This window comes from Lolium rigidum, chromosome 4, assembly GCF_022539505.1.
Source record: "Lolium rigidum isolate FL_2022 chromosome 4, APGP_CSIRO_Lrig_0.1, whole genome shotgun sequence".
In the NCBI taxonomy this organism is placed as follows: Eukaryota; Viridiplantae; Streptophyta; class Magnoliopsida; order Poales; family Poaceae; genus Lolium; species Lolium rigidum.
In genome coordinates, this window is record NC_061511.1 from 65,694,151 (window position 1) to 65,708,672 (window position 14,522).

Sequence of the window (14,522 nt, forward strand, 5' to 3'; positions counted from 1 at the left end):
CCACTTCTCTTTTTCGATGGGTATCGAATGTATGTTAATAGAAGTACTACATAATTAGATTCAAGGTACTGTAAATTGTCTAGCTACCGATTCTCTTCATTGCCATGTGTGATCAGGTACCGGGTAAATTTTTTGGAGGGTGCTTGAATAGTTAAGGTGTGGTGCGGAGTAATTTTTTCCGGCCTATAAAAATGACTAGCGAGATCGGACCAATCGATATGCAAGCCTAGTTTTTTTAGACGAATGTTAGGTACTTAAAATTTCCAACCATGTGCTGGATGAATATTAGGAGGGTGCTTGAATAGTTATGTTGTGGTGCTGGATATTTTTTTCTTGACCTATAAAATGACTAGCGACATGAGACATATCAATCTATTGAGATTACTTTTTGATACAATTTTAACTGGGTACCGGATGTATCTTTACAAGGGACATGAGACGTATCGATCTTTCTTCACCTATTAGATCAATGGTAGTCATCTATCATACCCATAGTCATGTTCCGATTATTCGTGACGGCTGTTTTTAGCCAATTGATAATTTAACACGGGTGCCAAATATATATCTACAAAGGTGCTTGAAAATTGAAACTGTGGTGCCGAATAATTTGCTTGGCCTATATGATCACTTGTAGTCATCTGTCATGCTCATACCCGTGTTAGATTATTTTTAAGTACTTAACAATTTTAACTGGGTGCCGGATGAATCTTTACAAAGGTGCTTCAAAAATTGAATTGTAGTGCTGAATAAATTTGCTTCACCTGTAAGATGACCCATAGTCTCCCAACATGCTGATTTCCGATTATTCTTTATAGCTATTTTTAGCGAATTAATAATTTAACAAGGGTGCCAAATATATCTCTACAAAGGTGCTTGAAAATTAAAACTGTAGTGCTGAATAATTTGGTTGGCATATAGGATCACTTGTAGTCATCTGTCATGCTCATACTTACATTATATTATTTTTTAAGCCTTATTTTAGGTACTTAACAATTTTAACTGGGTACGGGATGTATCTTTACAAGGGTGCTTCAATACATAGAATTTAACCAAATCCCATCGTTAATTTCAATACATGATAAAAATTCTAATAAGAAACTACCAGAACTACCTACGACAATGAATAATGAAATATAAGCTCATAGGTAATTAATTCACTAAGCACACCATGTAATGAATCTCTCTAATTCTAAAGCAGAGCATCAAAACAACAGATAACAATCCTGTACGTGCTAGCAAATTAGCAGCGATTTCACCAGCAGCTAAGTACTCACACAGAGCTAGCAATCAGAAGACAAACACACGCACGCACGCGGAGGTAGCTAGCAATCAGCGGCAGCAGCAAAACACACCAAGCATGAGACTAATTCCAGGCCAAAAGCAGGTGCGCCCCAGACGGCCAGACCTCACGCGCCGTCGTGCTTCCTGCAGGCGCGAAGTGTTCATGGTAATCCATCAGGTTCATGACGAGGTCGTACCTGTACAACCGAGAAGCCAGTCCAATTTGAACGAAAATCCGCCGCAACGGGAAACCGACTAGTGAGGTAGGCCTGCTAGTGCCCAAATGTCTGACGCTGTTGCCCTGTCACGTTTGGTTTGAATACTCTGCAAGACCGTGGGTCCGTGGCCGAACCTGTGCACAGGAGTTTAGAAATAGGTTGAATTTGAAATCAATATGGCCGCTCGTGTGACAACTTACACCAAAACAGAAACTATTTAAAAAACCCTGCACAACAAAGGTACACGTGTCAGGAACAATGAGAGAGAAAGTCCCTTTTCACTCTATTTGTATGAGTCACACTAGGAACTAATAGTATAAAAGAAGTACTAATCTCAAAGCACATGGACGGTGATGATAGCATGCGCTGGGGTAAGGTTACGTACCAAAACCACGTCCTATATATATATATATATATATATATATATATATATATATATATATATATATATATATATATATATATATGCAGGTAGTACAAGGAGAGCGAGCGCCGTTTCACCGGCAGCTCCAACTCGCGGAAGGATTTGGTCCTCGGGATGGCTTACCCGGCGTGGTGCACACAAGTCACAACTGACTGATGTATGACTATCTATAAGCCCAAATCTATACATTTTCGAAATAAAACATGTTCATAACGTGGCCCATGATTACCCAAGAACATGCATAAAAAAGTGGTATTTGTTTGGGGGCAGAACGACAGAAGAGATCGACAAGACGTTTACTTCATTGTATGCAGGGGATCAAAGTACATAAGAAAACACATAAATTGGCCATAAATGGCACCTGGTTTAGTACATAGCTAGGAAAAGAAACACAAAGAAGAAGATGCGGAAAAGAGTGACTAGGCTTCTTGTTGTAGGAGGCATCGGACTAGAGGGGAGAATAGATGACCCTTGTGCCTGCAAGGTTGATTCTGTAGGTAGTAGCCAGAACGGCGACCGCACTGGCATCTTATGATAGCCATCGTGCGTAATAAAAGGCCGTCGCGCTTCTTCCGTCCATGTCTTGAGGTCAATGACATGGAGAAAACTCTTGGTGGTGGTGGGCACGTGATTCAAAAAGTATATGCAGTTGCCTCTCAGACCATGATCACCAGCCGAGCACGAGGCCCCAAAACAAGAGATCCCAAGACTATCCCCACCGAGAAGGAAGACCCTGTCGGCACCAATCTTGTCCACCTCGCACCATTTTGGCTCTGAGAAATCCATCTTGTAGACCGCGTGATTAGCCATCTTGTGCACATTTTCGCCATCAAAGAAGATGACGACGAGGAAGAGCTCACCACTGGACTCAACCAAGTACATTGAAGCCATCCGGATGCTTAGTGGCAGATCGACCATGTCAACCTTTATGGTGTCAAGTTTCAGTCCCTCTTTTCCATCCTTAAACTCAATGACCCCCAACTCAGATGATGTTAGTTCAAAGTAAATCCTGCCACCGACAGCTGCAATGCCGTGGCCCATGGCTATGTTGGTCAGCTGGGGAATCCTGCCTTTGACGAACATGCTTGGTTCATAGCGGTGGCTGTCCCAGTTGGTTGCCCCAATCTTGCACACCCACATCTCATTGTCGTCGAGATCAAAGACCACAACAGAACAGCCTGAAGCTGCACCTGGCATGTCGGAGAGCAAGCACTTGCAGCTTTCCGGGAACCCCTGCTCCTTGGGTGGCAGCTGGATCCTCTCGCCATCCTCGGGCCGCCATAGGAACGTCTGGCAGGAGGCTGGGTCGAGAGCGAGCACCCAGCCCTGTGGGGTCACGAAGCAGCGGTAGCGTCGCAGCTCGTCGAAGGCTACCGGGCTCAGAGCTTTGCTGGAGATGCTGTATTGCGTCAGCGGTTCATCATCGGTCTGGGTTCCGAGATCCTGCACAAGCACCGGCAACGGCGACGCGCCTGGTTGCTGCACAGACTCCATCGTCGATCCACAAGTAGGAGATGATATTTTCTGAAGCTTGTTCCCGATCACGCAGCAGCGTTTGTGTCTAGTCGTATTGTTCTTCCCTGGTTGAGATGACTTGTGCTTGATGCAGTGCGTGCCCAGCTCGTCTTATATAGGCTTCAGGACTGCGATAGCCGATAGCCAGCTCGAGTCGGAGATTACAACCCTTTTCGTTCCGGAATCGGACTGCTGCTCTGCAACGAGAAGATGGAAACAAAGGTAGGAGTAGTAGTAGTATGTAAAGAAAGAAGAAGTTGGATTCGGGGGTAATGAACTGGTATCCGACAGGAATTCGTACCTTTTGTTCCTCTGCCGCGTTCGGCCTGATGGACTCCACGCCAGCCGGCGGCTTCCTCATGCTCCTACTGATAGCGTGCTGGATGGATGAATGCTTCGGTTCCGTTGGATTAATCAGGGAAAACGCTTCCGATCCGGCGACCAATCGCTCGCCAGCGATCCGTCGTCCCGCTCGCTCCCGCGCGGCCTTATATGGACCTAGTTTTTCGGCCCAAACTGGAGTGTTGCTTTTTTTTTTTAAGAAATGTACAGTGTTGTTTCCAGATTTGTAACAATTAGATAAAAAATTTGTTGTAAACTCACACGACATAATTTGTAAGATTTTTCTAAGTGATATGTTACGAAAATGTGTGTTTCTTGATACGTTGTAAACGGATGACTTTTTTGTTGTAATTATTTGTGATTTTTGGTGTAATTGTTTTAGTCATGGACACTTTTTTCGTAGAGATGTTGTATATGTTCGTTAGTTTTGTAAGAAATGCGTATAAAAGTTATAGAGAAAGCATGTCAGAGATGTTGTAATGTTTACCTAGACGTTTGCTATAAATTATTTTGTTGTAATCGCTAATAATTTTTGGTAAAAATAGCTGGTGATTTTTGTTGTAATTTGATATATATAAAATATGTTATTTTCAATCAAATTTTCACAGCCACGGACACATGTTTTTTGTTGTTATAGCTTTTGATTTTTTATTGTAATTGTTGTCAATTTTTTTTGTAAACCAACCTATAGCAAAACAATTGTTGTTTAACCATTTTTTATAATACTATTTTGTTTATATCTTTTTGTAATTTTTTTGTTGTAATAGTACATATTTTTTGTAAGCGATGTGAGAGATTTTGTTGTAATACTTAGTATAACTTGGATCTGTTCTCGGGTGGCATTTGTGTTGTAAATATAGTGAAGGTAGGGTCCAAAGTGATATACCTTTCACTTTAACTGGGAGAAGAATAGGACCGCGGGTTAAGTTTCAGAAAAACAGGGGGCAAAATGCAAATCTCGCACCGCGGTAGATTTCGGACGTCGGATCACGATCGTACGGCGCGGAGAGCAACCGATTTTTGGGCTGCCCATCAGCCCACCGACGCGTAGCGTCAGCTTAAGTGGCGTGATTTGGTTTCTGGGTTCCGGTTTAGGCAGGCAGCCCACGGCATGCCCCCAAATTTCCTAAGAGAAGGGATAAAAAGGAAGAACTACCGTTAACAAGCGGTACTACCGCTCATGGTACCGCCACTTGTACTGTGAGACAATGTCGTGTGCAATCCTCAGAGCGGTACCAGTAGGGGTAGCGGTACTACCGCTCCTGGTACCGGTAGTACCGCTATGGCTAAAACTGTTTTTCCTCTTTTCCTCTCCTACCATGTTACCTCACTACACACACACAAAACCAGAAAACCTAAGATCTACGCTTCAGTCTTCCGATCATAGTGTGTTCAGCGAGGGCACCGTACACCTACAAATCCATCAACGACAATCTTTGTGCACGGTTAGAATCATTCAAGTGTTGTCAACAAACACACAAAACACGGGATATAGATCTTGCTCTTTCAATCTCCCCCTTTTTGGTGTTTGATGACAACACAAGAATTTGCAATATAGCATAAGATATTATGATAAGGTATTTGGTTTGCAAGAGTAGACGAAGCTCCCCCTAGATGTGTGCATATCTAGAATATGCATTGGTATACAAATGCACACATCCTAGAGAGAAACTCCCCCTAGATTCTACAAACCAAGCACAAGTGCTAAGAAGAACATATGACAAGATCATATAGCACAAGCACACTATGGAGGCAACTATAAGAGCATATAGGAGAGTTTGGGTGAAACTTTTCATACCTTTACCTTGAGAAAACCCAAACTCATAATAAGTGCCTCCATAAGATTGATGTAGCCAAACAAGGGATAAATAGTGAAGACCATTAGGCTACGAACGATTAAGTCTTAATACAAACCGGGGGATCGGGAGATCCACAAATAGAGTAGCAAGCACACATACGAATAAAGTTCCAAATAACTAGGGGAAGATTTTGATGCCAAGGCCGAAAGAACCAAAAAGAAGCACCAAGCCCTTGGCATCCCCATGCAAATTCCCGTCCTAATAGATCAACTTCTCCCCCTTTGGCATCGAGACACCAAAAAGGGAGAAGGAGCATACTAACGCCCCAAGGGGATCACTCGTCATCATCATCCTCGTCGTCGTCATCTTCCTCCTCATCGCCCTCGTCCTCAACATCTTCCTCCTCTTCATCTTCGTCTTCATCATCGTCGTCTTCATCTTGAGCAAGACCCTTGCCATGAGGTGGTGGAGAGGGACGAACAATGTGCTCGGGGATGGAGTCCTCGGAACTCGACCAAGTAAGCTTGGACTTCCACTCACCGGGAGGAGTGATGTTGTCCTCGGAGCCCTCGGAGACAGGAAGCTGCATATGCCTCATCATCGCCTTTTGGCGTTGGCGGATCTTCTTGTTGTCATGGTGAGCTTGATACATCCGATCTTCAAGGTCCCTCTTGAAGCAAAAAGACTTCTTGAGGCGAGCGGTGAGCTTGGCGAAGAGGCCCTTGGTCTTGACGGAGTTGGGCACGTAGTCGGAGTCATCACTATCGTCTTCTTCGTCCTTGTCCTTGGGAGCCCCCTTGCCGTACCGTGGAAGGTCATGATTCTTGACAAGAGGACTCTGCTCCTTATGGATAGTGATGTTGGGCCGGCATTGCTCAAGAAGATCTCCACGGCCCGCTCGCTCCCACTCGAGACAAATGAGCCTCATGATGTAGGGCGCATATTGAGGAAGCTTGCGAAGAAATGCACAATCACGCATCTCATGCCAAATGTAGTCCATGACGTCCAGTTGCTTGCCGCGGCCCCTCATCTCATGAGTGCGCACAAGAAGGTTCACAAGGAACCCATGCACTTCATCATGGTTGGTGTGCTTGGGGTTGATGGTGTTGCGGTATATGCGATTCATGATGTCGTAGACGGGAAGGTGGCCTTTGGTGCTTCCACACAACATCCTCCCTCGAATGTAGAGATCGGCCATTTTCTCCTTGGCCATTGGCTTGGCTTGGAGATGAATCCGGAAGGTATTTGAGTCATCGCCGGGGAGCTCATAACCAATGCATCTAGCAAACTCCTCCCACGTTGCCTCCATCACATGTTCCCTTGTCATCCACTTCAAGGAGCGGAAGCCTCCTTCATCCTCAAGGAAAACAGCCGTGGCGTAGAATTGGCAAATCACCTCCTATAGTATACATAAACCAAGAGCTCTTATAAAATTAGAGGCACTGACATTGACTCCGAAGCAAGTTAGCATCGAACTGTCACATTCTACTATAAGACTCTTAGAAAAACATTCTAATGTAATTCTGTAAAGTACATGACTGACCATGACCAAAAAGACCTAATGCATGTGCAGTTCTACATGTTACCCACGAGCAAGTAACCTTCAAGTGATCAGTGGCATTCATGGTTACAAATACCAGCATCCTTTGGTCAATTGTGGGAATTCAATACTCATTTGAGCTTAGCATGTGAAGTTTCAAGTTAAGCTAATGTTTTATCAGCTTTCCCTACGGTGATTCCAAATGCTTCTGCCTCCAATAATAAACCATCGTGTAACAAAGAATGAACAAGAGCTCTATACTTTATAAGGTGTGATGATGTGCTAGTCTACTTCAGAATATAGTTGGAACAATGGTAACCTCAAAATACCACACTAGTTATGCTGCTCCGTAATTTGCTAACATAATTTCCTGAAATCTCACCGGCGGGTGCGTGCCAGCCGGACGCGCCGAGCGGGCGCTGTCCTGGCCACACGATCGTTCTCCCCTAGACGCGTCCTGAAACAAAATCCCCATCGCTCACGACAAACATGACACAGAAGCAAAACCCATCGAGCTGCTCCACGAAAACAGAGCACGTACCGACGATGGCGCCGCCGCCGCACATCGCCGTTGTGGCCTTCCCTTTCAGCTCCCACGCCGCCGTGATGCTCTCCTTCGTGCACGCCCTCGCCGCCGCGGCGCCGGACGGGACGGCCATCTCGTTCGTCACCACCGCCGACTCCGTCGCGCAGCTCCGGAATCCGACGCGCTCCTGGGCAACCTGCGCTTCGTGGAGGTCGCGGACGGGCTGCCAGCTCCGTCGGGGCAGATGCCAATGCTGCCCTCGCCTCGACGGATGGAGCTCTTCATGGCGGCGCAAGGCGGCGCAAGCCTCCGCTGGCGACGCCAGGGTGAGCTGTGTCGTCGGGGACGCGTTCGTGCGGATGGCAGCCGAGGTGGCCGCCGCTACCGGCGCGCCGTGGGTGCCTGTCTGGACCGCCGCGTCCTGCGCCCTCCTCGCGCACATCCGCACCGACGCGCTCCGCCAGGACATCGCCGATCAGGGTACGTCGTGCACATCAGAGCGGTTGATGGTGTAATTTTGGTATTGGACAGAGCAACTTCGGAGCCTAACGACACAACTTTTTTGCTCGGCGACGCAACATTATTGTCTGTTAGAGCAAATTTTTTTGTCTGACTTTTGGTTTACGAAGGCGTAATTCTAATGTGTAACAATGCCCAACATGTAAATTTGATGTCCAACGACATAATTTTGGTGCCTGAAGATGCAACTTTGCTACCCTATAGAGCAATTTTGATGCACATCATAGCAACTTTTGGTGCATGAGAAAGCAATTTTGGTGTTAACAGAGCAACACTAATGCACGATAGAGAAACTTTGGTGCATGCGAAAGCGATTTTGGTGTTAACAGAGCAACACTAATGGACAACAGAGCAACTGTGGTGCCTGATGGTACACTTTTAGTACACAACTTTGTAGCCGACTGATCATGGGCACGGCTCAACAATTTTTTTCTCATTTCCCCTGTCCTTGTTTTTCTCCCGTCTCTTTCTTACCCAACAAGCAATTTTGGTACTAGTAAGAGCAATTTGGTGCCTGCAGCACCGTTTTGGTGTCCGACGGAGCAACTTTGGTGCCTTACAACAATTCGTTGGTGTCCTACAAAGCAATTTTTGTGTGTTGGTGGGACAATTTTGGTGCCTGACGGCGCAATTCTACCGCATGACAATGCAAAGCAATTTCGGAACCCGACGAAGCAACTTTGGAACCCGACGGAGCAACTTTGCTGCCCAGCAGAGCAACTTCGGAACCCGACGAAGCAACTTTGGAATCCGACAGGGCAACTTTGCTGCCCAGCAGAGCAACTTCGGAAGTCGATGGAGCAACTTTGCAACCCGACGAAACAACTTTGCTGCCCAGCAGAGCAATTTCGGAACTCGACGAGGCAACTTTGATGCCGGACAGAGCAACTTTGCTGCCTAGCAGAACAATTTCTGAACCTGGCGGAGCAACTTTGCTGCCGGACAGAGCAACTTTGGTACTTGTGGATCGTTCTTGGTGTCCGACGGAGTAACTTTGGTGCCTTAGTGTGCAACTCTAGTGTTGACAATGCCCAACTGGCAACTTTGATATCCGACGACACTACTTTGGTGCACCGAAGGTGCCTGCCCTTTTATTTGTCAAGTTGCCTACCACTGCAGTGAAGGTACCTAAAAATGCACTAAAGTTTCTTACTATCATCGTGAACTTGTTTGTTGCTTTTGTGGTTGTTTTCTAAGTTGTGTATTGTTTTTTGTATAGTTGCACGGCACTATTGTTGTAAAGTTATCTATCATTATTTGTGAACATGCGAAGTTGCATTTAGTTGTTGTAAAGATGTCAATTGTTGTTGTGAAGTTGTCTACCATTGTTTTAAATCTTTTTTTGTCGCATACCAAAATTGCTTAGTAGCTCACCTAAGTTGCTTCTTAATTTTTTTTCCTCACGGCATGGCAACTTGGTGCCCACAACACAATTTCGGTGGTCGAAAGCGTAATTTTGGTGCCAAACAGAGCAAATTTGGTGTCGACAATGCAACTTTCATGCCCAATGGCGCAACTTTCGTGTGCTTGAGTTCTCGAGTGCCTCTCCAAACTTTCCCAAGGGCCGCTCTAGACATGTGGTGAAACATCGACCGTCGTCGATGTAGATGACGACGCCCACTTCACGACATCCTTAGGCAGTTTTATAGCGTCGACACACAACTTCGAGTTTTGGTAACTAAACAGCACCTAGGAAAAATCAGACCTAGGGTAAATTTTTAGCCAACAAATATTATATAATTTTAGGCAACAAATTAGCATTTGTAGCAACTATTATGTAATTATATGCGACGAATTAGCACATATATGTGATTTTTAGGCAACAAACTATGACTAGACAAAAAAGCCAACATTTTTAGCAACTATTATATGATTATAGCAACAAAATACTACTCCCAATTTCATCCCACCACTCAATGTCTACCCCTCTCTCTCCTTCATATTCTTCCTCACACGCACCCCTCCCGATTTCATCCAGTCAACGCTGCTTCCGTTGCTAATTCCAGCTGCCGTGGGTTCCAAGTTCCAACCCGATCTCGAGGCCGGGAAGAGGGGCGCGCCGAGGCCGGGAGCGGGAGGTCGCTAAGGAACAGAGTCCATATGCTGGAGCGGGAGTTGGGCCGAGAGGAGCGGCATGGCCGCCAGTGTTACGCGAGCTGCATGGTTCGGACACTGGCGCGGCGGGCGGGAGGAGGCCGGCAGCGGGGATCCAGACATGGAGGTCGCGCGGTGGGAGATGGGGAACCTGGACTATGGCCTGCGCTCGTTGGAGGGAAGCCGGCGGCGGGAGCGCGCGTCTAGAGGGGAGGCCGGCGATGGCGGCGCTCGTTTAGACTCTAGATGGGAGGCAGGCGGCGGGAGCGCGCGTCTAGAGGGGAGGCCGGCGATGGCGGCGCTCGTCTGGACTCTAGATGGGAGGCCGACGGCGGGGGCGCTCGTCTAGATGGAAGGCGGGCGGCGAGCATGGTTGGCCGGGCGGCGCGCATGGCCAATGGGCAATGGGGGCGGTGATCCTGGCCGGAGCGGAAAATGTGGTGCGGGAGGTGATTCGGGATGGGAAAGTCGTGCAGGTTGGGCATCGATCGAGATAGGAAATATTTTCTTTCCTTTTCTATGGGAGCGACAGAAACTTTCCTAAATAGGCGGTGTGCCAGGAACGACTACTGGGCACATGCACGCTCGCTAGACGCGTCCACATAATTTTGCTATTAGCTAATGTTTCTTCAGATCTTAAAAAAGCTAACTTTTCATCAGAAGTCGCTATTGATATGGCCATACCAATACTTTAAATTTCAATAATGTTAGAATGGATAATAACTAACTATATTAAGAAATTAAAAAAAAAACATGCCAGGAAACTTAAACAGAAAATAAATTGTTTAGCGAGAAGTTCGGAACATATTTTAGAATACAAGCAAAGCTAGGAATAGTTTCATAAATGAGATGAGTCGTCCTCACATACAAGAGACGCAATATGGCCATATAGGTGTCCATCAAATGCAGAGATAATTAGAAGCCTACCCTCTTCCAAAAGATCACTGGAAACAAATAACCGAGAAGCCAATAATTTCAAGCCAACTACGGATGAGCATACTAAATTATACGGGACTTTTTGGCCCTCTCGAAGACATCTATTACGGCAGCAGGACAGGATCTTTTGAGGCGAGCATACCCTTGGCTTGCCATGATATCATCCATTCTTTCCGGAGAAGTGATAAACTCAAGGCAAGCATCTTTGAGTTGGCTGCAGTGGTGCTGGTCAGCTAGAGCTAATGTACCAGTGACGTTCTCAACGTCAAGACCTTTGCAAAGGATGCTCTCACAAATCAACTTCATCCTTTCCATCGCATATCTATCTGCAGCCACGAGCAAGTGCCTAACCATTTCTTTACCCTCGTCGGCATCTAGGTTTTCCACGGGAGGCAACGAATCCGTGTAGACGAAGTGCAGCAGCGCCTTGAAAACAGCAGGCTGCATATCTTCAACGATTATGTTCCGCCTTGTCCTGTCGCTCATCGGCCCAAAGAGCTCCGCTTTGAAGACCGGCGATCTCGCTGAAACCACAATCTTATGCGCAGGGAAAGCCTCGCCGTTAACCTCGAAGACGACATCTGCTTCCTCCCCTTTATGTAGGAGCTCTCTGAAATACTCTGCCAAGTCTGAGGGGGGCACCGGGATGTCGATGGTAGTCGCAGTGGGCGTCACCTCGGGTTCTTTGAAAACTGTGATTTCGCACTCGATCACGAGGTTGTCGTCCCGCAGGTACGCCGATGGTTGTAAGAACTGGCCAACACACGCAAGGCTGAAGCACCTCCTTTTCTTGGAGAGAACCACTGACGGTGGCAGTTTGTTGGCCTGGTCGAGCAACCTGACCTCGACCGACGCACTCCCCTCAACCAACTCGTTCGCAAGGCCAACGTAAACGGAAGCGTAACCTCCATTCGTCCGCACCATCCCGTCGGGGAAGTAGCAGATGCACCAGAGGTAGCCGCCGACGTCGAAGGAGGCGGACTTCATGAACTTGCCGACGCCAAGGCCCCTGTGAAGGCTGTAGCCGGTGATCGTGAAGGTGTGCGTGCCCCGCACAGCGCATGGGGAGCAGATCGATGCCGTCCTCATCGATCGTGTGTAATCAATCGCATCAACGCCGAAACTTTGGGTTGCAAGCTCTGCTTACAAGCCGAAGCGCCCCTTCGCGTGTATATATACAGGGTCTGAGGTACAGCTCAGCTCTCTAACATAAATCGGAATAGGACTCTTACATATACAGAACACGGTAACCTAGCTAAATGACTAGCTAGCACGCAACGCTTGCCTAATTAGCGAGTACGTACCAGAATCCAAACTGTCTCGTGTAAATTACCGAGCGATGCATCAGCTTTTTCGAGCTCAATACCAGCAACCCCGTGTCGGCCCCTTTGCGAAGGGGCAAACTGATTGCGCCGACGCCTCTTGGCACGTCGATTTTCGCGGGTGGGGCCGCCTCGGCAGCGAGAGGACGCGACGGTTCACGTTGGAAACGATGCGAGAAGGTTGGTCGTCGGCGTTAATGGTCTCCTGCGCGGAAATCGATGCGGCAACGAGGGCGGAGACTGGCCACGCGAAGTCCACCTGCCTCCCTCTCACGCCTACGCCGTCGTAAATGTGGGTAGTTAGCACCTCTACTTAGTACGTACGCCATCACCGCCGCGGCGCTATCCTCTCATCTCCACCACCTCCGCCGCGCTATCCTCTCTCATCTCCACCACCTCCGCCGCGCTATCCTCTCCTCTCCAACACCACAGCCGCAGCCCGACGCCGACATCGACCACAGCTCCGACAACTCTGTCGACCCACGGTTTGAGGAGTGGGACGAGGCGTACGTCGCAGAAGCTGAGGCGGCGGCGTAGTGGGGCGAGCTGCCGCAGGCCCCCGCTGACCCGGAGCAGACGGCGATCCTGACGTCTAGAGGCTGAAGTAGGAGCAGCGCGAGTTCATCAATAACGCGAACTTTGAGCACCCCGTTGAGATCTCGCACCAGAAGACCATCTTTCCTAATATGCATGCACGATAATAATAGGAGAAGATTACACCAATAAATCATGCCACACGCGAGCAGATTACTGTTGTGTTTTTATTTCAGTTAGTTTTTTCCAGTATACTGTATCTTGTGAAGATCTCTCTTTTTTAAATGCAAATTTTCAGACTGGCTCTCCCCCACCATTGCTCAGGAAAAAATCACTAACAAAGTAGAGGCCTCTAATCTCCAAAAGATTATTGGTCTCTTTAATGGTTTCACTATCGATAACTTTGAGGGAGCGACTTATAGGACAGAATAAAGTCACTGAGACAAGAGAAGCACCCTAGGAGAAACCAGAGAAAAGAAACTAGGGCTCCTTTGAATCCAAAGGATTTACATAGGAATTGTGTAGAATTTGATTCCTATAAGAAAATTCCGTATACATGTTGTTTGATTCATAGGAAAATATACTATAGGAAAATTCCTATAGAAAAAAAGCATTAACTCATACCTTATATCTCATGAAAAAATTCCTTTGCTACAAGTAAGCACACTTCGGGCTACTTTAATTTAGCAAAAACATAGTAATAGAAAATGTATAGGATTAAAATGACATGTCTACTTGAATCTTATAGGAAGATGAAATGTGTTTAATGGTAACAAAAGAATTTTTTCATGAGATATGAGCTAATGTTTTTTTCCTATAGGAATTAAGCTACAAGATTTCTATAGAAAATTTTCCTATAGAACATGTTCCTATGAATCAAACAACATGTATAGAAAATTTTTCCATAAGAACCAAATCCTACACAATTTCTATGCAAATCCTTTGAATCAAAGGAGCCATTCATCTTCCTATAGGATTCAACAAAGGAGCCATTCATCTTCCTATAGGATTCAACAAAGGAGCCATTCATCTTCCTAAAGATTCAAGTAGACCGTTCCAGTCCTATACCTTCCTATTTCTATATTTTTCCTATCTTTTAAATCAAAGGAGCCCATGCTGTGGGATAAATCTATCTTGTACTGTTGGGGTCTTCCCTACAGTCTATCAAAAAATAAGCTTGGCCATCTGTAATATCCCAGGTAATGGGGTTACAAAAATAGAGGAAACAGATGTGTGCATTGCATTCATGCATAGAAAATCTGGGGAATTTTCGCGCTTTAAAGTAAAACAGTCACGATAGAATCGAAGTTTCACTTGACCTTGGTGGAATTGAAGTAGCTCATCAAGTCAAGCGCTATAAACCTCAATGTGACTTTACTAAAACCTTGTTTTGGGAAAAGATGATTTGATCTAAGGGGTTAGATCAAATGGAACTCAAATTAACACAACAACACTTTACTCAATGATCAATT

General features: G+C 46.4%; 1 protein-coding gene across 1 annotated transcript; it reads right to left on the reverse strand.

Annotated features, from left to right (window-relative positions):
- Positions 1–11,257: 11,257 nt before the first annotated feature.
- Positions 11,258–12,283, reverse strand: LOC124705882 (BTB/POZ and MATH domain-containing protein 2-like). The gene has a single exon (XM_047237573.1). The coding sequence runs from the start codon at positions 12,281–12,283 to the stop codon at positions 11,258–11,260; it is 1,026 nt and encodes a 341-aa protein (XP_047093529.1).
- Positions 12,284–14,522: the final 2,239 nt, after the last annotated feature.

Bases quoted from the DNA above. Each gene is read 5' to 3' on its own strand.
- LOC124705882 (XM_047237573.1), bottom strand. From the start codon at position 12,283: ATGAGGACGGCATCGATCTGCTCCCCATGCGCTGTGCGGGGCACGCAC.